Genomic DNA, 26711 nt, shown 5'->3' with positions numbered 1-26711 from the left:
GGAAAAGGAGTTGTTTATTCCGTTTTTAAATTATATTTTGAGATTAAGAACCGTTTCTGTTACAAATTAAGATACCGCAAACTGGTACACGCTTTTTGTTTCCAATCGACCGATAAAAGTACAAATTGTCCGCCATGTTGTTAATAGTGCTTATTAAATTATTATTATTATTTGTTGCAGCAGGATCTAAATACTAAACTTCTTCACATGTGGTCTTGTACTTTCAGCCTGAAATAGCTGTGTATTAAATTATTTGTCAAACAGAAATTACTTCTCTTTGTACAAACCAAATCATTGTTTTAAAAATGCTTTTACGGTATATGAGGTAAATATGTGAAGCAGTTTGTTTTGTTTTGCAGAAAAATACTTCTCAAAATGCTTCTGAGAAGTATTTTTGGATGCTTTCAAACACCCCTGTAAACGCTTGAAGCCATAAACTGTTTAAAGATAATTAAGTTGTAATGTTTATTCTTCAACTACCATGAAGGGACTCTCTCTCTCTTCTTCTTTTTTTTTTTGAATTTTTTTTTTACCTACATGAGATTAAAGAGGCTATATAGTGGGAAGAGGGAAAAAAGAATGAAAATTAAATTAAATTTATTTTTTAGAAATTAAAACCTCGATCTGGTGACCGATCTAATTGGTAATTATTGAGGGAGGGAGGCGCCTAAATCAAATTCATAGACGGGCAATGATTTTAGGAGGCAACCGTTGCAAGGGGGGAAAAAAACAGAGAGGAAAAAAAAGAAGAGTGCGTGTCCTGTGGCACTGATTAAGGCCCTACATTATAAATTACTAATAAATTCCATTAACCTAACTGATGATGTTTAGGGTACGACGATTCCTGTCGGATCAATAATTTCTCTCACTAATTATCTCCACCTTCATGCACCATACAGACTGAAATTATTCATGTTAATCTTAAATTCTTTAATTCTTAATTCACACGGACGATATACGGATCTGACAACTGTTAAGCGAATACATTTACACCTCTTTGGCACAGTGGCCGAGTTTGTGGAGCGGCGCAGCATTGTGGGGTGGGGAAGAGGATCATGACTTCATCAGGGGGCGTCCAGCCTCCAGAGGTACTGTGAGAGCCGGAGGATCAGCGTTGAATTATCTCAGGAGCGAGCGGATCATGTCCGCATGTACGCGACGACGTCGTTTCAGCCATAGGACATGTCCGACCGCGAAACGGCAGAGCAGCTTGGAGATTGACGACACTCTCTTGTCCGCCATCCCTTCGTTGTTATTTTAAGATTCAGAGCTTGTTTGGAGCTCCGTTTAAAACGGGTTTTTAAGCAAGTTCACGTAAACCGAGACAAAACTCTCCTCACATACTTATCTCGTATTCCGTAAATCACGTTTGAAAAGCTACTTATAAGTCAATCCAAATAAGCCCTCATTCATTCATGGATTCTGGGTTTTGATGACATCCCCACCTTTTGTTTCTGTTTTTATTATTAGGACTAGATATACTAGCGTCTGCCACATTTGCTTCTGCGTGGTGATATCACGGTAGCTGCTCTGATGGAGTACAGCTAATATATTATTATCTTTGTTTTTTGTGATATAAAAACTAATTAACTAATTTAAATAGATTAAAAAATTTGTTAAATTAATTATTTCTAATAATAAGCTTTTTTTTTCTGTTATATTCTTACTAATTATATGTATTAGCTAGATACCATTTGATGAAACATCTAATATGTGTAATTACTACAAAGATTACTTTAAAAAATAGATAAATAAGATAGATAAAATATATTAGAGTCTTATATTTATAACCAAATTAAAATTTAAATTAGCTTTTATATTAAAAATCAGTGGTAGTATATAATATACTACATCTGGCCCTTAATATAAGACATCGTTTGACTTTTATTTTGGCCATAAATATAAAAATCCCAATTTACTTTCTCTCTCATATTTTTTTTTCCAAAGTAGTCCTAATAATGATAGTTTTGGACAGTACATCTGATTAGTAAGGATATTTTAGGAAAGACAACACTTATTTATTACAAATAACTAATTTAACTTATTTCTTTAATCTCTTCACATTAGTCAACTAGCTCTTATAATTAGGACCGGAAATAGTATATATTAACCACTCAATTAGCTTTTTAAAATCTAAACCCCATCACCTTAATTCTCTGGTGCAACTTGTATTAGGAAAATATAAAGATGTGGGTGGGTGGGATGACTGTAGGTTGGGAAGTAATTAAGCCAGAATCGCGTCTTCATACTAACTTACATTGCAATATATGTACGACGCACATATATATATGGCTATGAGTGGCAGCAAGTAATTGCGCATAATAAGAGGAGCCACCAGATGCCATGTGAAACTGAGAGGTGCAAGATATTATATCTTTTTTCATTCAACTCTGCTTGCTTGCAGCAACATAAGCATGAAAGAATAAATTAATAGAGTTTAAGTGTTCGTTTGGATTAGTAATTAGAAAAGTAATTTTTCTTCAATTTGATTTTTAAAAAAATTAGATTGAATAAAATTTAAATTGGGTGATATGAATTATGTTTAGATTGGATTTTATAAAAGTTAGTTTGTAAAAACGAGATTCGGTAAAAAATTGTTTGAATTATGGTTGAATAAAAGTAAGTTTAGTTTATAAAATTACCAAAATGGATATGAGTTTTGATAAATAATGAAACATGATAAAAATATAAATTTACATAATATAATGAATTTAAATTCTTTTAATATGAAGAAGTAAAATTTAATGGCTAAAATATATTTTAAAACATTAGAGATATCATTAAAAATTATTAGAATTATAAAGTGAAGCATAATTTCAATGGATCAAATATTTTTAGATTTAAATTCATTCTATTGTGACAAGATTTAACAAATAATGAAATATGATTAAAAAAATGAAAGAGAACGAGAGAGAAATTAGTAATTATCTGGCACTTTTTAACAGTACACTCCCACAAGCACAGTGAAAATCAGAAATAAGCTACTTGTATCAACTTCTCCAATTGTACGATTGAATCTTGCTTTTCAGTTATAAGTGGGATGACCCAAAAACCATACCAAACAAGTCAAAAATTACGAATCGGGCTTATGACACCAATACGTTCTTTTTGGACTTACAAACGCCCATCCAAACACACCCTAAGACAGCTTGCTGCAATTCAGAGAGGAGACACTAAGATTGTCCCGTTAAATATGGAACACCACAGGGGCATCAGAATATTTCTGGTTTCTTCCACTAAGGGTAAGGGTAAGGGTAAGGGTAAGGCAACAATTGGTGAAATGAAAAGGGATCCATCCCATCTGGGGCATTAAAATATATATGTGTGTGTATTATATAAGAAACAGGTATTACAGCCTAAAGTTTTTCCCCAGTTATTTACCTTTGTTACGCTACTCCCCTACCCCCACTCTCCTATTTATAATTTTGCCCCTTTCTTTCTCTCACAAATGCCTCCCTTCCGCCAAATCTCCAATAACCTTTCCTTCTCCCTTTTAAATATTGGGGTCGGCGTCATTGCTTGCTTTCTTTGAAGCCTGAAGCTACCAATCGACATATCCCTCTGCCCTTCCCTTATTTTTTTGACGTGTGTGTGTGTGTTCGTGTCTTGTACTGCTGTCTTCTAAGGTACTCCCTCCGTTCCTTATTATAAGAGACGAATAACCGAATTACGTTAATAAAAAAAACAGTTAAAATTAGTTAAGAACAATTAATATGTAAAAAGTATAATTTTTTTTCAAAAATGCCCTCATTAATAAGGAGAGAGAACATGAGAGAGAACAATGGTAATTTATTAAAAGAAAGAGAAATGGGAAGGAGAGAGAGTGTGAGTTGGAGACAATAAATATGGGTAAAATAGGAAATCAACACAAAAAAGTAGAGACAACTTTTAAGTGTCTCTTATATATAGGAACATGCCATAAGCACTAAATGTCTCTTATAATAAGGAACGGAGGGAGTAATTCACGGTGCATATGCTTTAGAGCCTCTCAATTTCAAACCTGAATTTAAAAAAAAAAAGAAAGAAAGAAAAAAAGAAACACAAGTTGAGAAAGCGACATCAATGACACCATAGGAATCAATGACACGCTTTTCTTGTTTTCTTGTTTTATTTTTTGCCCTGTCAACTTATAAAATAGATTGTTTATCAAGTACTACCTCCGGTGCTAATTATAAGACCCAGTTGACTTATTTGAAAAGATTAAGGAAGTAAGCTAAGTTAGTTATTTGTAATAAATAAGTGTTGTCATTTCTAAAATATCCTTGCTAATTAAGTATATTGGCTAAAACTATCATTATTAAAAGGATTATCTTGGAAAAAAATGCATAAATATGAGAGACAAAATAGATTGGGGTCTTATAATTAGAACCAAACAAAAAATCAAACGGGGTCTTATAATAAGGACCGGAGGTAGTAATAAATGAAGCCACATTTCCTTACATTTTCGCAAAATTAAAATTGAAAAAAAAAATACATACCAGCCCGCCAGCAAAGAGTCGCGAAATGCATGTGCGGTTTACCTAGATTTAAAAAAAATTACATTTTTCCAAATTATATTTTTGTCAACCTTACACAAATTTCATGGGAAAATCCCCGAGTTAAAAAAACTTCTCACGAAAATTCACTCCAAACTCACATTCATTTTTTTATAGACGAGCCTATAAAATCAAAGCTGTGTGCAATATAATATGGAAGATATTCCGAATCTCGCAAGAGAATTTTCTCGTATTAAAGAAACTTGCCGAAGTTGTTCTTTCGACCCCTCCCAACTTGAATTGTATTTTTCACACGGAGAATCCAGAATCGCGCCAATATTAAAAAGAGGCGGGGAAGTTAAAAAACCCATCCGACCTGCCGGATTCGAACCAGCGACCTAAGGATCATCTGCCGGGATTGCCCACTACAGTCCTCCGCTCTACCAACTGAGCTAAGGTCGGATTTGTTGTCTGCGTATCCCATTTTATATTAATAGAGTATGAAATCTTCTGTTTGTCATTTGTGGATGCTGGTACTTGAAAAATTGATGGACCGAGTTTGCGTTCGTCAAAATTGCCCGTGGGAAAGATGCATGAGAAGGATTAGCGTTATGGGAAACGAGAGAACATTTCTTTAATCACATGGTGGAAGCCTAACATCACCTCTGCACCGTTGGATCTATTTTCCTTCCACCAATCACCCATCCCTCTGCTCATACGTGGGGTGTGGCTGCGCCAATCCCCCTCCACGTAACCGAACCGCCAGAATCACCCACGCGCCCCACTAGAGCGTGTCTTTGAAACTATTCCTCATAATCATAATGCAAAAGACCAACAGGGTAAAGCGCACTCTTCACCGTTGTCCACTTCCCGGCCTTGCCTCGTCTTGCCGGTGACCGAATTTACAAACACCCGCCTGTTTTATTAGGAGCTGCTTCCATCGTTCTCCTCCCAAATTCCTGCTTCCGATTCGACTCCTCAGCTTTTTGGTTCGATTTTTATTATCTTCCCGCGTACTTCTCGGGTGTGAATATGATACACCGTTTTCTTAGTTTGCAGGACATCACCACTTTCCTTGCTGTGAATTTGACGATACCTCGTTTGTTATTGAGAAATACCCCTGAGGATTTTTTTCTTCTATTTTGCTTTTTTATTCTTAATTGCGTCCATATCGCATTCGGTTACTTTCTCTTCCTTGTTATGTCTTGCTTGCTTGTTGCTGATTTCTTTTGTTGGTTGGAAGTCTGCTTTCAATTTCATTTATTTTTCTGTATGCACATCATTACGAGTTCGCATGCCGCATGCATGGCTTGCTCGGTGACTGTCACTGATGGCTATCAATAAGCAACAAATATATGATCATCAATTTAGGCATCACTTTTTATATGCTGGAATGATCCCTTACTTTTATGGCAGAGGGAGGCGAGTCAACAAAACTTTTGTTTAATGGTTGGGGCTTCGGGTGTTTTGGTTAAATGAGAATTACGGTGTGCACCGAGTGGCTTCCTAAATCATTTGTATTTTGTCAGTACCCTTGTGTATTGAATTAGTGATTTATTATGACACTGAAATCGAAAGCATTGCTGGAAAGCTTAAACTTCTGTTCGGGCTTGGTTATGAAATTTGTGCTCTTTAGATTTGACTTATTCTCATGATGAGGTTTTCTAATTTCAGAGGCCTTATTCTTGGAAGTGACTACTTTCTTGTGGCTAGCTTTTTGTACTAAATACCACGAGTACTTTTTCTTTCACAGTTGTAAAGACTGAAGATTGATGACACAGTGTCTGGTCTGGGCTTCTAGAACAAGCAATTTGCGTTGTAGTGTTGCTGGTCAGCATTACCAGTTGAAGGAAGAATGCAAATTCTAGGCTTTATTGGTTGACTTAGTAACTGATAAGTTGTTTTTCCGATTAGAATTTAAGGGAAATAATGGCAGCACGCACTACTTCCTCCATTGAAAGATCAAGCACCAAGCAGCTCAATAACATCGGTTTGTCTGGACCATTGCCATCATCCTTGTCAGTCCGTCCGACTCCGATAGGAGAGACATTTGCCAAGTTTTCTGATTCTCAGCCGGCTGTCATGGCAAAAGAGCTTATGGCTGGGTCTATAACTCAGCCGAGTCATTTAAATTCCAGCGGAGCAATTGGGCACATATTTTCATCTTCTCCTGGATATTCGACTGATCTTCATCACTCATCTCTTTTGCCGCATGAAAAACACTCAACAAATGCTCATTCCATTTCTCAGTCATCCAACATGGCTTCGTTGCCCTTTTCTTATTCTTCCAATAGTGGACCGCTTCCTTCTTCAACACCAAATAATTATTTCAAAGAAAACAGTGCTTCCTGGAATATAGAACCCCTGTCCAACTTTCTTGATTTTCCTGTGAATACTACCATTGAGAATAGTCCAGCAGAAAACAGTGCCTGCACTGTCATGGCATCTGAGGAGTACTGTAAGCGAAATGAATGGCAAGAGTGGGCTGATCAGCTTATAAGTGAAGACGATCCTTTGACTTCTAATTGGAATGACCTTCTTACTGACAACATTCAAGATCTTGAGCCAAAGGTTAAGGTTCTTGTGACTGTATTGTATATTAGATTGCAAAGTGATCTGATCAGTAATTTCTTGACCTAAATGTTATTGGATCTTATTGTGTTTCCTTAGGTGGGAGGCCAGGTTTCACATGTTCCAGGAAACCAGTCCCAAGGTCAGCAGCTACTTCCAGCTTCATCTGGAGACAATTGCTTTGGTGCTCCCCCTGCTTCGTCAGCAAGTTCTGCTCCTGCCAAGCCACGGATGCGATGGACACCAGAGCTTCATGAGGCTTTTGTGGAGGCTGTCAACAAACTTGGTGGCAGTGAAAGTATTTTCATTTTCTTTCTCACTTTCTGCGCATTCCTCTGCTTGTTTACAGAAGCTTTGCCTCATTTTGTCCTTCTCTATTCTCACTGCTTTTCATTTTACAGGAGCTACCCCTAAGGGTGTGCTGAAGCTCATGAAAGTTGAAGGATTAACGATATATCATGTTAAAAGTCACTTGCAGGTTTGTGTTCCTGCACTTAATGTCTAGATTTGTTTGCTGCCATATTTTTTTACCGAAACAGATATTGCTCCATGAAATGCAGAAATACAGGACTGCTAGATATAGACCGGAACCATCTGAAGGTAAATAAGATATGAATTGTTGTATCTGTACCAATGCAAGTACCGGTATCCATTGGCATTGATGTAATCCTATATCAATCTAACAAATATGAGACTTGAATTTTTCCCCCCTCATCAAGTGCCTTGAATATCATGTCTGAATTAGTTTATTTTAAGTCTATTCCCGTAAATATGAGACGTGCTCCTACATTTCGTCAGCTAATAAATATTGTTGGCAGGATCCTCAGAGAAACGACTGACCATTGAGGACATGCCTCCTCTAGACCTGAAAACGTAAGTAAACTACCTCAGATGACTTTTGTTGGGTAGCATTTCTGTCAATGCGGCATTTTCTCTTATGTGAGGTTACTTATGAGCTGGTTTTAACTCTGGGGAATGGTGATTGGCTTGTATTGAATGTGCATTACAATGTCATATTTGTATTAACTTATCTTGCCATAAGATAGTTGGCTGCCGGTCTCCAAATTAATCTAAAGATATATTAAAAATTGGAATGATGAACTACCGTTCTCTCTGTCTTTTGAGAGTCCAAATTATACATATGCGGTTTTTTCCTCTGTTTTGAAAAGTTATACTCCCCTTCTTAGATGCTAAAAAATGTGCTATTATAGCTACCCTTGTAACAAAATATGAGTTATGATTGCACCCGATTTAACCAAAACGCCCTTATATGGAACAAGCCTTAGATATGTGCTCTATTTAACAAAAATAGTAATTGTATTCTGGAGACCGATACCAATAATACCTCACAGAATTGGGACATGTAAGTTTTATGCAATTTTAGCATGTAGGCCTGTTTCTTCTTATGGGCTATGGCAGTGATTATAGGTATTTATAACATTTCATTTCGGAAAAGAAACAGGTAACCCACGTTAGGGGAAGGTTCAGGAATGAATACTAGGCCTAAAAAAATTTAAAAAGAAATAAAGAAAGATTGTGTGAGCCCTACTATCAACTATGTTGAGTATGTTCTACTTCAAGACCGGAAGAGTATACTCAAGAAGAGACTTTTCAAGGATATAGATTCATTGCTCCAGGATTAAGGCCATAATAAGAGGACCAATGATTTGGTGGTTCTCACTGATATCTGTGTACACCACGACACGTTCTGACTTAACATATGGTAATGATATTGCTATTCTTACTTCATTGCTGCACTGTTGACAGTGGTATTGAGATCACTGAAGCCCTGCGACTGCAGATGGAGGTTCAGAAGCGGCTGCATGAGCAACTTGAGGTATGAACTTGTTCTTCTTGAAATCTTGTGGTATGATCATGCAGTGACTAGGTTTATATGCTTAGTCAAATTAACTGAAGGTAGTTTTGATTAAATTGACGAGAACTTTTGTTTCTGCTATTACAAAAATTAATTTCTGTAATTATGTATGTCTAGCATATAGTTATGCCCACACAAGATAGGTGTGGGGTTTCTTCTTCCCCTTTATTTTTTCTCCATTTAAACATGCATTAATATTTAGGGATTGAGATCTCAATTTCTCGTATTGTCTGAGACCTTGCCCTTCCATTTCCTAAGGTGGTCGTGTATTTTTTTCCTAATGGTCTGATGAAGATATTCCCCACTGTCTTTTTCTGTGTCAGATTCAACGAAACCTACAACTGCGAATAGAAGAACAAGGAAGGTACCTTCAGATGATGTTTGAGAAGCAATGCAAATCTGGCACTGACAAGAAGGCATCACCGGCATCTGCGACAGAGAAGCCATCGGGAGTGTCTTCAGACGCTATCAAAGATTGTGCTGCCAAAGGTGAAGTGGAAGCCTCCCAAGTGGAGGGTGATTGCAAGTCGGGACGTGATCAAGCCAATAACAGTACTGCAGTTGAGGAAAGGTCTCTGGAAGTGGGTATGAAGAATGATGGCCCTGAAAATCAAGCTTCTGAGAATCCTAGGCAACAAGCCGGTGAGGAGAGTGCTCCAGCCTCAAAGAGGCAGAGAACAGACGAGTAACTGAGTAAGCCGTATGATCTCAGTGTTGAACTGACTAGACAATCCTGATTTACAAGAGATTTAAGTTAGTAAGACTTGGCTAAATGATGGGTAGAGCTCCATGACTCATAAATTCCCTCCCTGTTGTGTTGATGAGTAATTGCGAGTCTCGTGTATTTTGCTGTCGCAAGAGGATGAGTCAGTTTTGATTATGACATTCTTCAACGCCTTTATTTCTTAGTGTAGTTTAGTTATGGGAGGATGACGATGGGATTCTTAAGTTAGCTGAGCTCTCACCCTGTGAAGAAACATATTAGTGGAGAATGGAGCATGTTACTGATAAAATCAGTTTAAAATTATCATAATTACTTTGTTTGCCGGGTACAACTGTAGCTCTTGCAGGAAGACACGTTTGCAGGTGGCTTTGATGACGGTTAGTTTCTTCCACTTTGTTTCAATTCCACATGGTAGGGTTTGGGTTTCACTTATGTTCTTTATTGGTTGATTCCAACTATTTAGTTTAACTCGGCATAAAGCCTCTCCTCCCGATGTTGCTTGTAGGCGAAGCAGCCATGAAGGCCGTGGGAAGGCCTTGCATTAATTTCTCAATGGAAGAGCACCCAAACACAAATAAAAGTACTAATCACTAAATATATGATATTTCGTAATTTAAATGCAACTAGACTGTAATGGTTTAAGGTAAATTATGTTGTTCATTTCTGACGAATGTATACCGATTTTTCGCGGGGTTCGTAAGTAGGGACCCTCTTTTCTGGACCGGCAAGTGGGGAGCGATGTTAAGAAAAAGACATATTAGTAATTAATAGTAAACGTTATCCTGGAAATTTTGCGAAGCTGTTTTCACAAATAAAATTTAGGCATTTAGTGTTTTATTATAATTCTCCAAAAAGAAAAATCTATGTAGTTGAATAAAATACCTTAAATCTGAGTTTAGTCAGCTAATTTTATTATAAAAGTTGACTGAAACTGATAAATGCGGTAGCTTTGACTTACTTCCTGCAAAAGGTAAAAACTTAATAGTTAAATTAATATAATGAGCATTAATGATATATCTAATACGTAAACGTGATTTTTCAAATTTAGCAATTTGGAGACTTACTAATTGATGAGGAAAAAAATAAATGAATATAAAGACTATATGTAAACAATCATTTTTCAACATGAATTAATTTTTTGGCCAAAAAAAGAACTACTTTAAATATATTTCAAAATAAAATAGAAAATAGAGAAAAATTCTAAAAAAACAAAAAAAAGAAAGGAAAGAGAGCGAGAATAATTTGCATATGGCTCTGACGGCGAGGAGTTAAGCAGATGAACTTTACTGGCAAATAATCAAAAGGATATTTAAAATACTCCTCCGGTCCTTAATATAAGACCCTTTTGACTATTTTGATTAAATTAAGGATGGTAGTTAAGTTAGGTAATAAATATAGATATTCCAAAATACCCTCGCTTTACACCTCTAAAAAGAAACTGACATTTGAAAAAAAATCAAGTCTGGTTAACTCGCCTCCTCCGGTACCAACGTCGTCCAAGTTCTCCTAGCTCACGCACCGTCCGAGTTGTCGGTCTCACTCATCAGTATGATTATTATTATGCTATTCCTCGGAGGTAAAAAAATCCAATTACCTTGAATGGGTATTTGTATAAAAATATTTTTTTAAAATGTTTAAATTATTTTATTAAAAATATAAAATGGTAGAATTGATGTATGTGTGAAATCAATAAGTAATAAGTATTCATTCACTTTATAAAATATATAGGTGATTATTAATGAATAATGAGTATTATTGTGGTATTTAATTATCTAATAGGGGTAATTTAGGAAAGAATGAAAAAATATGAGAAAGGGATCCTATATTCAGGACCAAGATCAACCTTCTAATTGGGTCCTATATTAAGGACCGGAGGAGTAATATTCTTTCGGTCTTTAATATATGACTCAATTGTTAAGTTGGTTTTGGTTCTAAATATGAAACCCATTTTTCATACTCCTCCGGTCCTTAATATAGGACCCAATTCTTGAGTTGGTTTTGGTCCTAAATATAAGACCCATTTCTCATATTTATCAATTTTCTCTAAATTACCCCTATAGATACTCCCTCAACCATAATTAAGTAAAAAGGAGAGGGGGTATTAAGAAAGATGATTATGGTGTTTTAGGAAAAATGTGTCAATTTTCTTACAATTAACTAACTTACCTAACTTCCTTAATCTAATCAAATTAGTTAAATGGGTCTTATACTAAGGACTGGAGGCGTATTTATCAATTTTCTCTAAATTACCTCCATGGATACTCTTTCAACCATAATCAAGTAGAAGAGGGAGATAAGGTATTATGAAAATTGATTATGGCATTTTAGAAAAAACATATCATATTTTTTATAATTAACTAACTTACCTAACTTCTTTAATCTAATCAAATTTATTAAATAGATATTATATTAAAAACCGAAGGTGTACAAATTGTCGTGTCTTTCCAAGAAACAGAAAGAAGTAATCAAAGGAAGTAATAAGATGAACGTGCTGTTGTGTTGTAACAGTTTAAGGCAAAATAGTTAAGATTAGCGGTAGATAGTGCCTAATCATTACTGTGACAACTAAAAATGGACTTGTGACAGCGATTTCTGAGTTTGACAGTAACAATTGAGAAAAGAGAACGATGACCATTAACAACAAACTAAGAGATTATTTAACGTAAACACCGTCTTAATTTCTATGTCGGAGAGGATAAGATCTGTTGATTAACTAAAATTGTGGGCTGCGTGAAAAGACATTTTTGCTGTCAGAGTTCCATGGGTTGGTTTTTCGTTTTCAAACAGATTATGCAGTGAATTAGACAAGGAAAAGAAAGAAAGAACAGAGAAACATCGGCATCTTCGACCCTGCAATGATTCGAGACTTGGCTATTACAGCCTACTTGTGTTTTTTCCCTCTTTCTATTTACACACACGCACACACAAAAATAGACAGACATATTACCTGTTAAGAAATAGTTTAACTTTTAGATTAATCCTAAATACTCCTCCGGTCCTAATTATAAGACCCAATTGACTTATTTGAGGAGATTAAGGAAGTAAGTTAAGTTGGTTATTTATAATAAATAAGTGTTGTCATTCCTAAAATATCCTTGCTAATTAAGTATATTGGCTAAAACTATCATTATTAGAAGGATTATCTTAGAAAAAAATGCATAAATATAAGAGACAAAATGGATTGGGGTCTTATAATTAGGACCAAATAAAAAGTCAAATGGGGTCTTATAATAAGGACCGGAGGAGTATAAAATCTCAATTTTATTTTATTTTTTATATTTATTTATTTTTTTAAAGTAATCATTATATTAATTGTACATATTAAAAATTTAAATAGTAGTTCTAACTAATACATATAATTAGTAAGGATATTTTAAAAAAGATAACACCTATTTATTACAAATAATTAACGTAATTAATGTTGACTTCTCCAACGGCTTCACTTTACAGCACTTTACTTGGTCTTCTTATTGGTCAAAACCCTATGCAAGTGGCCTTCTCTCGTTAGAGGACTCTCAATGAGAGCACCAAAGTAATGAGCTTAAGTCTAAGGGGAGAGTTCAATTCCAAAAAACTAGCCTATTAGAAGGGATAGTTCTTTGAATTTATAAACTCTACAACACTTGTGAGATTTCCTAATGTAGAGCTCATAACAACTAATTTATTTAATCTCTTCAAATTAATCAATTAAAGTATTATATTAAGGATTAGAGGAGTTCGGATTAACTTTCAAATATAAATAAGTTGACATCTTCACTTAATAGTGTGTAAGTAGTTGAGATATCAAAATAAGATAAACCTGTAAGCCATTTTAAAATCTTGAGACGCGCATATTTCAAAATACATATTCTTTGAAAACGGCATCTTAGCTAACGGGTCTGATTATTATTATCCGACAACGTAACAGATGAGAGAATGATTAAAGACGAAACAAGTACAGAGATCGGATGAATTAATTGCTTCCTTAATTTTAACAGTTAAGTACAAAAGAAGATATCATAAATCTCTAATTAGTGTGCCGACACTCTTAATTAATTGCATGACATACATATTCACTACGTAAGATACATGCACATATATCAGTATCGTGTTATATGCAAAACAAAAGGGCAAAGTTGCCGAAACAGGCATATGGAGCCATATGTACTCGTGGGAATTAACGTAATCCGATGATGATGGGAATACTTGATTATCACTCTCTCCATCTATAGAAATCTCAGAATATTTGAACATACGTTAAGAAAACGATGTTTTGTAACAACAGCAAAATGCCAACTAAAATTAAATATAAGAGGCTGAGTGATATATTGCTGAGATGAGTTACGTGGGTGCTACAAGCTAGCTAGCTATAAGCCTTCTGGGTACAGTGTGTGTGGAGAGAGAGAGAGAGTAGAGAGAAGGGTGGTGATGGAGCAAATCAAAAGCAATGGCTTAGTGATATGGCTTAAAGACATGCCAACCTCCGGGTTTGATGGAAAGTGCAAAACATTCATGCACTTACTTCTCTTATAAATTCTTCTTCTTGTTCTTCTTCTGCCACTCTTGTCTCCACAAACCATGCCTCGTCCTGTTTCTCAACTTCTCCATTTCCCTCTTCATCAGGTGAGCCCACAGTCTGCTTGCCATATCTCTACGTTGCTTTTCTATAAGCTATGGTCCTCGTACCGGACCTTAATTCATCATACTCCTCCTGTCCTAAGTATAAGAATCTTATATTTAGGACTGGACGAGTATATATATATATATTCTCATTGATCTAACCATATGGCCTGGTGGTAATCTATAGTAATTATTTTCACGCATTAGTTGAAGTTGAGATGTAAATGAAATCATTTGTTTCAAATGGGTTTTATTATATGTTTACATAGATAACAAGGTTTTATTATATATATGTATATATGTAACGCATTATTGAATCTCTGCTGCTCATGTTTTCCATTAAACTAGCTAGCTTTTTCGAAATGAAACAATAACGTGGTAATTTTATAAAAATTATTATTTGTTATATTATCGATGAATACGATGAATAGCTTGCAATGACACGTACGAGGAAGCTGCGTTGTGATTGTAATTTTGACAGGGAAAAAATACAGACACTAATCCAGATGAGTTGCCTGGCCATTCTCAAGCTTCATTTGCATCTTCTGCTCCAACAGGTAAGCTTTTCCCATTTAATTTTTCTTTGCCCTTTTTGGTAAACGAATCATTTGAAAAGAAAGATTGAATTTTCAAAGGCAGTTTGCTACTTTAGTTACACACATACGGGGTGCACTCTTATTATTATACATTTCACGCTGAAATATAATGTCAAAACTATGTATATATACTCAGTATCACACGCGAAGAAATCTATAAAATTCAAGGAGGATTTTTGTCCAGTATGCTTGTGTGTGTCCTATGGTTTTGTTTTCTGAGAATCAACCTTTTTCATGTTTATTTTGAATTATGTGGGTCATCATATACAGTTGCTGGTAGAGATTCCGATGATGGAAATATTGTAGAATGCAAAGGCGGACAAAAAGATGAGCAAGGGGGCGACCATGATTCCCTGTAAGTTATTTTCTTCTTTCCCCCGCAGTCTTGCTCATTAAATCGGGGGAACAATATCAATAATTTACAAATTAAACTTTTTTTTGTCCAGAAGAAACAGATTACATTAAAGTTGCATTAAATGTTTTTTTTTTTCGAGAATTATCATACAATCTCATATCAGCGATGTTAAAAAGCCTCATAATATGTAAATGGATAGTACATAACGAGAAAATTCGTATAAAAAATGATAACAAGTTATACTATTTCCGGTCTTTAATATAAAAGCTAGTTGACTAATTTGAGTAGATTAAGAAAGTTTGTTAAGTTAATTATTTATAATAAATAAGTATTATTGTGTTATCTTTTTTAAATTATCATTATTAAAAGAACTATCTTTAAAAAAATAAATAATAATAAGAAAAAGTACATTGGAGTTTTATATTTAAGATCAAAATAAAAATAAATAAACTGGCAAAAAAACTTAATTTCAAAATAAATGAGCAAATTTACTAGTAGTTTATTGAAAAAATATTGCATCATCGGCTGTGATCTCTGAGATTAATGTAGATTTACCATGCAATCGAAGTCCTGACTCATCAGCAATTTGCTTTCCTCGTCTCAAAATCATCTGAGAAATTTAAAATACTATCGATAAAAAAATAATTCAGTTTTCGGGGGTTGTTTGTTTCTTATTTTTATTTTTATTTTTTCCCAAGAAGAAACGATAATTTTGAAATTGTATTGCGGCAGTTCAAGGCAGCCGTTATGGCGCAAAGTGCCAGTACCTTCAAACCTAATCAACCCGTACCGAATAGTCATTGTGCTGCGACTGATCATCCTAGCTTTCTTCTTCCGCTTCCGGATTTCCAATCCTGTTCACGATGCGTACGCCTTATGGCTCATCTCTGTAATCTGCGAAGTCTGGTTTACTCTGTCTTGGATTCTCGACCAACTTCCCAAATGGTTCCCCATCACGCGCGAAACTTACCTGGACCGCCTGTCCATTAGGTTTGAGCACAAAGAGCCAAACCGTCTAGCCCCAGTTGATGTTTTTGTAACTACCGTAGACCCGTCGAAGGAGTCACCTATTGCAACGGCAAACGCTGTTCTCTCAATCTTGTCCCTTGATTACCCTGTTGAGAAGGTCACCTGCTACGTCTCCGACGACGCTGCGTCTCTTCTGCTTTTTAATACTCTATCTGAAACTGCCGAATTCGCAAGAACATGGGTTCCATTCTGCAAGAAGTATGATATTGAGCCACGGGCACCTGAGTTCTATTTCTCTCAGAAAGTTGATTACTTCAAAGATAAAGTGCACCCCGCATTTGTTAAGGAGCGCAGGGCCATTAAGGTAGACATATAGATGGGAATTAAAATGTGCTTTCATTTATTTATTTGTGATGGTAGAATTGTAGGTGTTATGTTAAGGACATTCTTGTAAACTTGTTCTCTCCTGCAGAGAGAGTATGAAGAATTCAAAGTAAAAATTAATGCATTGGTGGCAGAGGCTCAGAAAAAACCGGAGAAGGGGTGGGTGATGCAGAATGGTATGCCATGGCCAGGGGTCAACACTGACGATCATCCAGGAATTTGTCAGGTTTGGCATTCCATCCTCAGTTTCTTCCTGCTCGATTTGTATCTGACGTTTTGTTATGAAGATGCGCGATTTGGCGGGTCTGAATTGTAATGCTGTCGCTCATAAACTTGTCATTGTAGGTCTCTCTGGGAGGTGATGGTACTCCGGATGTTGAAGGTAAGGAATTGCCACGGCTTGTGTATGTTTCACGAGAAAATCGCCCTGGCTATCAACACCACAAGAAATCTGGCGCCTTGAATGCTCTGGTACGCAACTTCAACTTCAACTTCAAGTTATATTTGTTACTTCCATTATGGCTGAGTTATTAGAAAAGTTGTTAATGATGCGCGCAATTTCATCTGTCCTAATAAAGGTTCGAGTCTCTGCTGTGCTTACAAATGCCCCTTTCTTGTTGAATATGGATTGCGACCACTACATCAACAATAGCAAGGCTATAAGGGAGGCTATGTGCTTTCTAATGGACCCCAATGGAAGGCGCCTCTGTTTTGTCCAGTTTCCATTGAGTTTCGATAGCATGGATAGCCATGACAGATATGCTAATCACAATACCCTTTTTTTCAATGTAAGGGACTTTTTTCTTAATTCCAACTTGTCAAACACGATTATAAAATGTAACGTTTAATTTCACTAACCGGCCTTCAACATCTGCCTTTAATGTTACTTTGGTTATAGATCAACATGAAAAGCCTTGATGGGATTCAAGGTCCGGAATATTTTGGTACTGGATGTGTACTTAACAGGCGGGCTTTATATGGCTATGACCCGCAAATATTTAAGAGAAGTTCGAAGATTAATTGCGACTGGTGGCCTATGTGGTGTAGCTGTTGTTGCGGTGGTTCTGATTCCGTGATTGATCTTGAAGAGATTGATGAAAATCTTGAAGACTATGATAAACTAGATATATTTGATCTCAAGGACATGGAAGAATCGCTTGAAAGTTCTGACGTGGAGGAAATACTAGAAATACTTGATCTTGGGCAGAGTGGAGAAGATCTTGAAGGTTATGAGGAGACAGAGGAACCATCCCCCATGTCACGGGAAAAATTTGTGAAACGATTTGGGCGGTCACCAATTTTTGTTGCTTCCACTTTGAGGGGGTCTGGCGGGGTTCCAGAAGGCGCTAATGCTATGAAGGAGGCCATTCATGTTATATGTTGTGATTATGAAGAGAAAACAGAATGGGGCAAAGAGGTAATGTTATTCATTGCAACGAGTTTTTCGCCTTCAATTTCTAATTTCTGTTATAAACCATAATTACGAACCAATCAGGTCTTCTTCTCAAATTTATTTCCTTTGTAGATTGGTTGGATTTATGGTTCAGTCACGGAAGGGATCTTGACTGGTTTTAAGATGCATTGTAGAGGATGGAAATCAGCGTACTGCATACCAAAAAGAGCAGCTTTCAAGGGCTTTGCTCCAGTAAATCTATCAGATCAATTATTCGAGATTTTGAGACGGGCTCTTGGTTCCGTTCAGATACTCTTGAGTCCCCATTGCCCGATGTGGTATGGCTATAAAGGAAAACTGAAGTGGCTTCAGAGGCTGGCTTATACTAATACAATTGTTTACCCAATCACTTCAATCCCTTTGTTAATATATTGTACAATTCCAGCTGTCTGTCTTCTGACAGGAAAGTTCATCATCCCAACGGTAAGTAAATTACGTTTTGGTCAGCCAGAGCAATTAATGAATTATATTTGGCTCATATTTGATGAGATATTCGACCTCATAACAATTAATGTATCTTGTGAACTGATTACAAGGATAACTGATCTGTTTTAGGCTATCGTATAAATTTCACTATCAAATAAAGAGAAAGAGGGGGAAACGGTAATTTTGCCATCAGATATGCGTTTCCTGACCAGGGACTTTATTCGATGCAGTTGACAATTCTTGATAGCATTTGGTTAATGGCGCTTTTTGTCTCCGTCATCTCAACTTCCGCGCTAGAGCTTCGATGGAGCAGGGTTAGCATTCATGACTGGTGGCGCAATGAGCAACTCTGGATCATTGGAGGTGTTTCTTCCCATTTGTTTGCTTTATTTCAAGGTCTCCTTGAAGTTGTTACTGGAGCAGATACTGATTTCGTTGGCCGGGCAAAGACAACAAGTAACACTGGCTTCTACCTCTTAAAGTGGACTAATCTTCTCATCCCACCAACCACTCTCGTAATCTTGAATGTTGTGGGAATTATGGCTGGCATCTCAGATGCCGTCAACAATGGCTATGGCTCATGGGGACTTTTATTTGGTAAACTATTTTTAGCCTTCTGGGTTATTGTGCACTTGCATCCTTTCCTCAGAGGTCTGATGGGAAAGCAAAATAGGACTCCTACTATCGTTGTCCTCTGGTCACTATTTGTAGCTTTAGTTTTGTCATTGCTTTGGGTTCGGATCGACCCATTTTTGCCCAGGCAAAGTGGTCCGGTACTTAAACAATGTGGGGTAGAATGTTGAAGTTGCAGAGACTAGTGGATGTAGTGTTGTTCCATTTCGTTTGATGGTTTTGGAATTTTACATTTCAGGAAGACTGTTAATGTAGTATGTAACACCTCACATAATTATATATACAAACGTGATAAAATACTTTCTTTAAAAGTTCATTTAGCATTCAAAACAGATCAATTTCAAAATATTTTTCAGACATAATAAAATAAATTATTGAAATTTTATATTCATGGCAATTAAAAATATAACATAGTATATGTTCGAGGAGTATAGAAGCCTTCACGACTTACTCAACCAATGCCTTTCTTTGATTCCTACTAGATTCTTCACTTGAAAACGTTGATATAAAGGATGAGATCAAATATTTTACTAACTACTAAAATTCTAACCTATACAAGCAAACTATTTATGATAAACAAAAATCCGTTTATATGTGTGTATATATTTATGCATGAAAATCACTGATTTTATACATTCAACTCAATTTTATTTTTGATTCAATAATATACCAATATCATTTTTCCAACATATCCAAAAATAATGTGATATGCAGCCTCCTTTATATTACTGTCCACCCTGACACCGCTGATTGGAGGCATAGGCTAATACATACTCCAATAGGAACTAACCCATTTTACTGAATTATTCCAAACTCACCGATACTGGAGATATATCAGGCCAAAGATATAAAGTTCAAGTTTAGACTATGACTCCCCTTCTTTGCAAATAAAATAAGGAGGTGTTATATGTCCCACAGCTCTAATGAATTCATGATAAAAGGAAAACATGGAAGGAGGAGTCCTGACAAGTGCTATCCACTGTGCACCAAGTGATGACATATCACTTGGTAATTTTATATCCATCCAAATCTAATTATATCATTAGCCCAACAATGTATATGTTATGTGCAAATAATATTACATCAGCACTACGTCCTCAGATATATTATTAAAGTAAGATAGCAATAAAATTTTTGTATCAATAACTCAATATATTTAAATATTGATCATAATTAATAACAATAAATCTTAAAAAAATAAAAACTTTATTTGAAAAGTCATAATACATACATATATTTCAATATGGTATAATAAATTAGTAAATCCACAATATAATCATACACAATCCATATGTACCTGAAAGAATTTTTAGAGTTACCTATTACTCTTTAGCTTACAAATATTTATGCAATGATTACTCCAAAATTCTCAAGAGTCTACGAAATTACACACAAATATTTATTAATATAAAACTCAAAACTATTTCAAAACTGCTCTAAAATTCTAAGATTACCATCTAAACTAAAATTACAAAAATATATTAACTCTCACAAATCTAGCTATTTATAATGAATACAATATTATTTGGAAATAAAATTTATTTTTTTCATATAAGAAATTATTTAAAATTAATAAATTAAATAAATACATATTTACTACCCAAAATCTAAATATTTCATATTAAAATCTCAATTATTTATTATAGTCTCATTTAAAATTTTTCCTCAAACCAAGTAACTCTTTTGAATTATAAATAGACTTTAACTTTATCTAATTTCATAAAATTCTTAATTTACAATTCTTCAAGCTTGCAAAAATTATTTTAACAATATATCTTTGGCCCATTCAATATTTGAACAGATTAAAACCTTAGTAATATATTGAATAATCCAAATAAATTATTTAACTTAAATTTAATCACTAAAAACATTCTACATGTCTTGAAAAATAAATATTCAACTAAAATCTTAATTGACAATTCTCAAAATAATCATAAAATAAATATAAACAGATTAAAATTTCTTAATAATACATCTTTAAATTTCTACAATTATATATTATCAAAACTCATTACTAACTCCATGTCCAAACAATGAAATTTTCTCCAAACATTATAATGATACTAATAATATAAATCTATAAATATATAGAAAATATTCATAAAAAATTTGACAACAAGAAGTATTTTTGAATACATAAACGATCTTCAAAGCTTGTCCTAACTTTCAGATCATGTACTCTGCAGCTTAACTTCTCACTCTTTCTTTTTCTATTTCTCGCACAAAATGAAGGGAAGAAGGATTGCAAGTATTTAATATTCTCACATTTACTTCTCCCTCCTTATTTTTCTTTGACCTGCACCACCCCCCATATTTTTTTTCATCTGCGTCTTCCCTCCTTTTCCTTCTTCAATTAATACTCCTCCTATTTTTTTCCACCTCCATATGTTCCTTCTCTTTTTTTTCTCTTCATTTAATACTCCTTCCCCAAAATTCTTCCATCTTAATTACCTTTCTTTACCACCCCCACCCTCCCACCTTTCCACTGTCGGTAATGGTGGGTGTCTTTTCTTTTCCTTTTCAAAATAATAATAAAATATTATCATATATATTTAAATTGCAATTTTTTTTCTAAAAAAATAGTATGTTGCATGGTATGCAAGCTTGAAGGAAGAAAATAGTTATATTGAGCAATTCAAGAGACCATAATGTCTTTGAGCAGAATAACGTGTCATTTCAGATGATATAAACACGTTACCTAAATGCCTATTGTGCCAACTACGGCACACCACAAAACAATTAGCTAGTGAGTTTCACACGCATACGCTTGGGCGCACAGAAGCTAAGGAACAAGACAGGTTGTGTCAAAAGACATCATCATTCTACATATGAAACCTTGTTAGCTTATTTAGGGATATTGTGCTCAAGGGTTCCACAAGAGAAGTCTGCTCAATAGCCGAGAATTGTTGGGCCACAAAATGCATGGTGGGTCTAGACTCAGGGTGCGTTCGCGTGCATGCCAAGGCTATGGTCATTATAAAGGCTATCGCTTCGCCCAATCGAGCTGGAGGAGGTGGGAATCTTTGGTCTATTACATCCTTCACCAACACTTGTGGATTCTCCATTGATGGCAATGTGGCCAAGAAATCGCCGGGGTGCTTTCCCAGTAATATCTCTAATACCACCACTCCAAAACTATAAACGTCACACTTCTCTGTCACCTGCGTTGTTTGTGCTAGCTCTGCAAAATCAATTTTTAATAAAACATTGATGAATTCCTTATCCAAAAAAAAAAAGCAATTGGTTAGAGTCAGTACCTGGAGCCATGTAGCCATAGGAGCCAGCAATTGAGGACCATGTTGTTGAATTTGGCGTAAGAAGCTTCGCTATGCCAAAATCTGCGAGGCGGGGTTCATATTCTGAGTCCAGCAATATGTTATTCAACGTCACATCTCGATGTACAACTTGTGGGATGCAATCGTTATGTAGGTACGCTATAGCTTGCGTTATCCCTTGCACAATCTTCACTCTCTGAGGCCAGCTTAATACCGTCTTCATTTCCTCGCCGTACAACACTTTTCCTAGGCTGCCTCTTTCCGCATACTCGTAAACCAAGTGTGCGTGTTCTTCAGTGTGACAAAACCCATAAAGCTTTATGATATTGCGGTGTTTTGCTTCGGTAAGAGCTTTTATCTCATTCTCGACACTACGAAGATTCTCAGCTAGAATGTCACTAGAGTTTGAGATATTGAGTCTTTTGACAGCGACAACTATACCTGTAGGTAATTCTGCTCTATAAAGACTTCCGAAACCTCCTTTTCCAATGCAGTATTTGTCGTCGAAGTCATCGGTTGCTTTAACAATTTCAGCAAATGTGAATTTTCCCTTTCTTCCCCAAATCATGCTTACAGTTTTTTTAGTCTTCTGAGCATCGCTGGACTCTTCGTCTGGAAGTTTGGCCCGTTGGTGGAACACTCGGATTCTAACAACAATCACCCCGAAAATTAGTAGCGCACAAACTGGTATAATGACACCAAGAAGTACCTTTTTGTTGACCCCTCCAGAGTTGCCTAGGGAAGATTCTGTGGAACAAGCAATTAATCCTTTTGCCTTGCCGCACAAACGAGAATTTCCAACATAAGCTTCAGTAGGTGCTCTTTGGAAAATACCTTCCCTGGGTATAGGACCCATCAGGTTGTTGTAAGAAAAATCGATGGATTGAAGACTGAGCATACTTGAAAACGATGGTGGGATTGTCCCTGAAAGATGGTTGCGTGAGACATTAAGGATCTGCAAATGACTGAGCTTTTCTAGGTTCTGAGGAATTGGCCCTGAAAGAAAGTTGCTGCTGAGGTCCAGAAGGTATTGGAGCGATAACAGGTTGCCAAGTTCAAATGGTATCTCCCTAGTTAAATTGTTATGGCTCAAATTCAAGCCAATTAAACTGCCACAGTTACTGAGCTCTTTCGGTATGCTTCCAGTAAACTTGTTCTTTGATAAGTCAAGACAATTAAGGCGGTCCAATCTGCCAAGAGTCTGGGGGATTTCTCCTGTCAAATGATTGCCGCTCAAGTTAAACAAGTAAAGTTGCCTTAGATTTCCCATTTCTGGTGGAATGCTACTAGTAAATTGATTGGAGTGTAGGCTTAGATATTGTAATTGGCTTAACAAACTCAATTCAGATGGAATTTTCCCAGAGAGCTTGTTGTTATCCATGTCTATCTTGATTAAGCTCTTGCATTCGCTCCATTTTGGGGAGAGTTCACCAACAAACTGGTTGCCACTGAGTGTGATGGATGTAAGATTTAGGTAAATCCCAAATGCTTCTGTGATGTTTCCTGTGAATTGGTTTCTCTCAAGCTTCACCATTGTTAATGCTGAACTATTCCTCAAGCACTTGGGCAATGGTCCTGAAAAACTATTGTTATTCACCCTTAAGTCCATTAGTGCAAAACCGCTGCACAGATCAGGCGGTAGTTCCCCGGAGAAGCTATTATTTGAAAGATAGACATATCTCAAATCAAGGCTGTACTTCCCAAAATCTCTGGGAATGTCGCCTGAAAAATTGTTGGTGAATACAGAAAGATTTTGTAACTTGGTTAACTGGGAAATAGTGTTGGGCAACACACCATGGAGAAAATTACTGTTGACATCAAAACTTATCAATGAAGTGAGGTTTCCAATTTCCATGGGAATGGTTCCTGAGAGGTTATTCGAGGCAAGAGTTATGATTGTAATGTTTTCAAGTCTCCATATGGTTGAAGGAATTGGACCAGAAAATTTGTTTGAAGAGACGTCTAAATGGCTCATTGCTTGCAAGTTCCCAATCTCGGGAGGAATGGGGCCAGAGAATGTATTGTTGTATAGAAAAAGAATGTCAATTTTCATCAACAGGCCAATCGATGCAGGGATTTCTCCCCTAAATTTATTGTTTTGTAGCTGCAAAGAAGATAATTCTGTCCATTTAGAGATCAACGAATCAGGGATTTGACCTGTGAAGAGATTATCTGATAAGCCCAATTCTTTAATTTTTGTCAGGTTGGACAACGACATTGGCAAGGAACCAACCAGAGAATTCACTGCTAAAGCCAGGAAGGTTAGGTTGGTACAAAGGCCAAGCTCAGAAGGAATGGTAGAATTTAAGGAATTTTGTCTGAGATCAAGACGGCGCAAGTCACTAAGCTGGCCTAGAGAGGAAGGAATTTCCCCCTCGAGTAAATTCTCATTCAATTCAAGAACTTGTAGTCCAGATATTAATCCTATTTCTGCGAAAATGGAACCTGTCAACTTGTTAGCACGCAGATGAATTTCTTTGAGATTGGAAAGCTTGGACAAGTTTGTTGACAAGTGTCCTTCTAGCTCACATTTGCTCATATCGAGGTATTCAAGCTTTTGCAGATGGGTATACAATGACTCTGGTATTAGACTCATCGGATTGTAGGACATGTCTAGAAATGTCAAATTTCGACACTCTAGAATGAAGCTTGGAAATTCAGAAGTGAATCTATTGAGAGCTAAACTAAGGTGGGTTAAGGACGACATGCCTGAATATATTGACCAGTCAGGAGGATTAACAAAGTAGTTTGATCCAAAGTCTAGGTGCCATACCTTTTGGAGCTTCGTGACCTGATAGGGAATGGTCCCATTAAGGTTGTTGTTGTATAAACTCATATACTGAAGCTCTTTCAGCTGATCTAGCTCAGCAGGCAGAGTTCCATTGAAGAAGTTGTGTCCCAAGTCCAGGAAAATGAGCTTGGAGAGGTTAACAAGAGCAGATGGAATTGACCCATTGAAACCATTGTGACTGAGGTTCAGGCGAGTGAGACTGGGGAGAGAAGTGAAGTCCAAACCCGTAAGTGAGCCAGTAAGATTGGCTCCGGAGAGGTTTATCTCTGAGACTGTTGTATTAGTGCTGTCACAGACTATGGCACTCCAATTGCAGAGATTGTTCGTATTGCTAGGGACCATGAGTTGAGAGTAGAAGGAGACAGACTGTTTTCCATTTAATCAGAGCTTCTGCTTCTGCTCTCAGTGATGCGGTTATCTTCGATGGAAGAAAACATACCAAGAGTAAGTGAAAGAATAGAGCTGAAGCCTTGTGAGAGCTTGTCATGCTTCGCCCCAGTGAATGGGTTACATGCTCTGCTTTTCCAGCCCTACTCAGCCGTCTTAAAGAAGTTTTTTTCTCTTTTCTTTGTGACTATTTTTAGTCGAACCCCATTTCCTATCAAGGCTTCTAGCTGAACACGAGACGTAGAAAGCTAATGGATCATGCATGGTCCACCTTGTGAGGTATGCAATGAGATTAATCAAAGTTCTTTGACAAATCCTGGCTCAATTCATTTTGTATAACGGTTCCAGACCTTTTTTTTTAAAAACTTTTTTTGACCAAATTTAAAGTTGACTCTGGAAGGTTCTGCCTGTGACGATGAACATAGCCGTCTTACGTGGGGGTTGGTAGTACAGCACGACGTTCGCATTGAGGACCATTACCTATTTTATAATTCTCTTTAGAATATAAGTGATAGTTGAAGATTTTAAAAATTAAAGTTATCTTCAATGATCATAGAAATAAGTTATTATTGATTTTTTCCCCCTAAATGATAACGCTCTTGTAATGTTAAAAAACTGAGCCATAACTTCATAGAATATGAGCGTGACTTTATGATACCGGAAAAGAAACTAACTTTTATGGTCCTTAATTATTATTAATATAAGTATGAATATTTAATTATGATTTTCCCTATTTTGTAGTTGATGTCTGAATTCTAAACTCTTAACCTTGTGTAGTACTATCTTCGATCTTAAATATAAGATCTACTTGACTAATTTGAATAGATTAAGAAAATAAATTAAGTTAGTTATTGTAGTAAATAGGTGTTGTCTTTCCTGAAATATCCTTATTAATCAAATATATTAGTTAGAACTATCATTATTAGAAGAATTATCTTGAGAAAAAATACATAAATAAAGACAAAATGGATTGAGATCTTATATTTAGAATCAAAATAAAAATCAAACAAGATCTTATACTACTTTCGGTCCTAATTATAAGAGCTAGTCGACTGATTTGAGGAGATTAAGAAAATAAGTTAAGTTAGTCATTTTGTAATAAATATGTGTTGTTTTTACTAAAATATCCTTACTAATTAAGCGTGTTAGCTAGAACTACTATTATTAGAGGACTATCTTGGAAATAAATATATAAAT

General features: G+C 35.9%; 3 protein-coding genes and 1 non-coding gene across 5 annotated transcripts; 2 read left to right on the top strand and 2 right to left on the bottom strand.

Annotated features, from left to right (window-relative positions):
* Nucleotides 1-4845: 4845 nt before the first annotated feature.
* Nucleotides 4846-4937, bottom strand: TRNAY-GUA (transfer RNA tyrosine (anticodon GUA)). The gene is given in 2 exon segments: nucleotides 4846-4881; nucleotides 4901-4937. It is a non-coding gene; the product is annotated as a tRNA-Tyr (tRNA).
* Nucleotides 4938-6236: 1299 nt separating this feature from the next.
* Nucleotides 6237-10341, top strand: LOC114723524 (protein PHOSPHATE STARVATION RESPONSE 1-like). Of its 2 annotated transcripts, none has more exons than XM_028909701.1 (8): nucleotides 6237-7046; nucleotides 7158-7344; nucleotides 7448-7524; nucleotides 7607-7646; nucleotides 7865-7919; nucleotides 8814-8883; nucleotides 9246-10023; nucleotides 10152-10341. In XM_028909701.1, the coding sequence occupies exons 1-7, from the start codon at nucleotides 6405-6407 to the stop codon at nucleotides 9609-9611; spliced, it is 1437 nt and encodes a 478-aa protein (XP_028765534.1). In that variant the 5' UTR covers nucleotides 6237-6404; the 3' UTR covers nucleotides 9612-10023; nucleotides 10152-10341. The 2 variants fall into 2 exon arrangements, with proteins under 2 accessions (XP_028765534.1, XP_028765535.1); XM_028909702.1 differs by having other exon boundaries at nucleotides 9246-10057.
* Nucleotides 10342-14197: 3856 nt separating this feature from the next.
* LOC114723523 (cellulose synthase A catalytic subunit 4 [UDP-forming]-like) lies at nucleotides 14198-19302 on the top strand. Its single transcript, XM_028909700.1, has 10 exons — nucleotides 14198-14248; nucleotides 14727-14802; nucleotides 15112-15196; nucleotides 15929-16529; nucleotides 16638-16775; nucleotides 16895-17020; nucleotides 17128-17337; nucleotides 17448-17966; nucleotides 18075-18425; nucleotides 18659-19302. Exons 1-10 carry the CDS (start codon nucleotides 14204-14206, stop codon nucleotides 19229-19231), a joined length of 2724 nt encoding a protein of 907 aa, XP_028765533.1. The 5' UTR covers nucleotides 14198-14203; the 3' UTR covers nucleotides 19232-19302.
* A 2581-nt stretch (nucleotides 19303-21883) lies between these two features.
* Nucleotides 21884-25469, bottom strand: LOC114723532 (MDIS1-interacting receptor like kinase 2-like). Its single transcript, XM_028909712.1, has 2 exons — nucleotides 22319-25469; nucleotides 21884-22242 (listed from the first exon to the last, which is right to left on the bottom strand). The coding sequence occupies exons 1-2, from the start codon at nucleotides 25467-25469 to the stop codon at nucleotides 21884-21886; spliced, it is 3510 nt and encodes a 1169-aa protein (XP_028765545.1).
* Between the last annotated feature and the right edge of the window lie 1242 nt (nucleotides 25470-26711).

The sequence above is a fragment of the Neltuma alba genome, unplaced genomic scaffold (genome assembly GCF_004799145.2).
Source record: "Neltuma alba isolate B1F8T4 unplaced genomic scaffold, ASM479914v2 tig00012144_pilon, whole genome shotgun sequence".
NCBI lineage: Eukaryota > Viridiplantae > Streptophyta > Magnoliopsida > Fabales > Fabaceae > Neltuma > Neltuma alba.
This window is presented reverse-complemented; position numbering and strand designations above follow the sequence as displayed.

What these genes read in the sequence shown, in the direction of transcription:
- LOC114723523 (XM_028909700.1), top strand. Translation starts at nt 14,204, where the DNA reads ATGCCTCGTCCTGTTTCTCAACTTCTCCATTTCCCTCTTCATCAG. An exon ending in GGGGGCGACCATGATTCCCT is followed by an intron (nt 15,197 to 15,928) that starts GTAAGTTATTTT and finishes GTATTGCGGCAG; the next exon opens with TTCAAGGCAGCCGTTATGGC. An exon ending in CTGGCGCCTTGAATGCTCTG is followed by an intron (nt 17,021 to 17,127) that starts GTACGCAACTTC and finishes GTCCTAATAAAG; the next exon opens with GTTCGAGTCTCTGCTGTGCT.
- LOC114723532 (XM_028909712.1), bottom strand. Translation starts at nt 25,469, where the DNA reads ATGGTCCCTAGCAATACGAACAATCTCTGCAATTGGAGTGCCATAGTC. An exon ending in CTATGGCTACATGGCTCCAG is followed by an intron (nt 22,243 to 22,318) that starts GTACTGACTCTA and finishes TTGATTTTGCAG; the next exon opens with AGCTAGCACAAACAACGCAG.
- LOC114723524 (XM_028909701.1), top strand. Translation starts at nt 6,405, where the DNA reads ATGGCAGCACGCACTACTTCCTCCATTGAAAGATCAAGCACCAAGCAG. An exon ending in TTCAAGATCTTGAGCCAAAG is followed by an intron (nt 7,047 to 7,157) that starts GTTAAGGTTCTT and finishes GTGGGAGGCCAG; the next exon opens with GTTTCACATGTTCCAGGAAA. An exon ending in GGCTGCATGAGCAACTTGAG is followed by an intron (nt 8,884 to 9,245) that starts GTATGAACTTGT and finishes TTTCTGTGTCAG; the next exon opens with ATTCAACGAAACCTACAACT.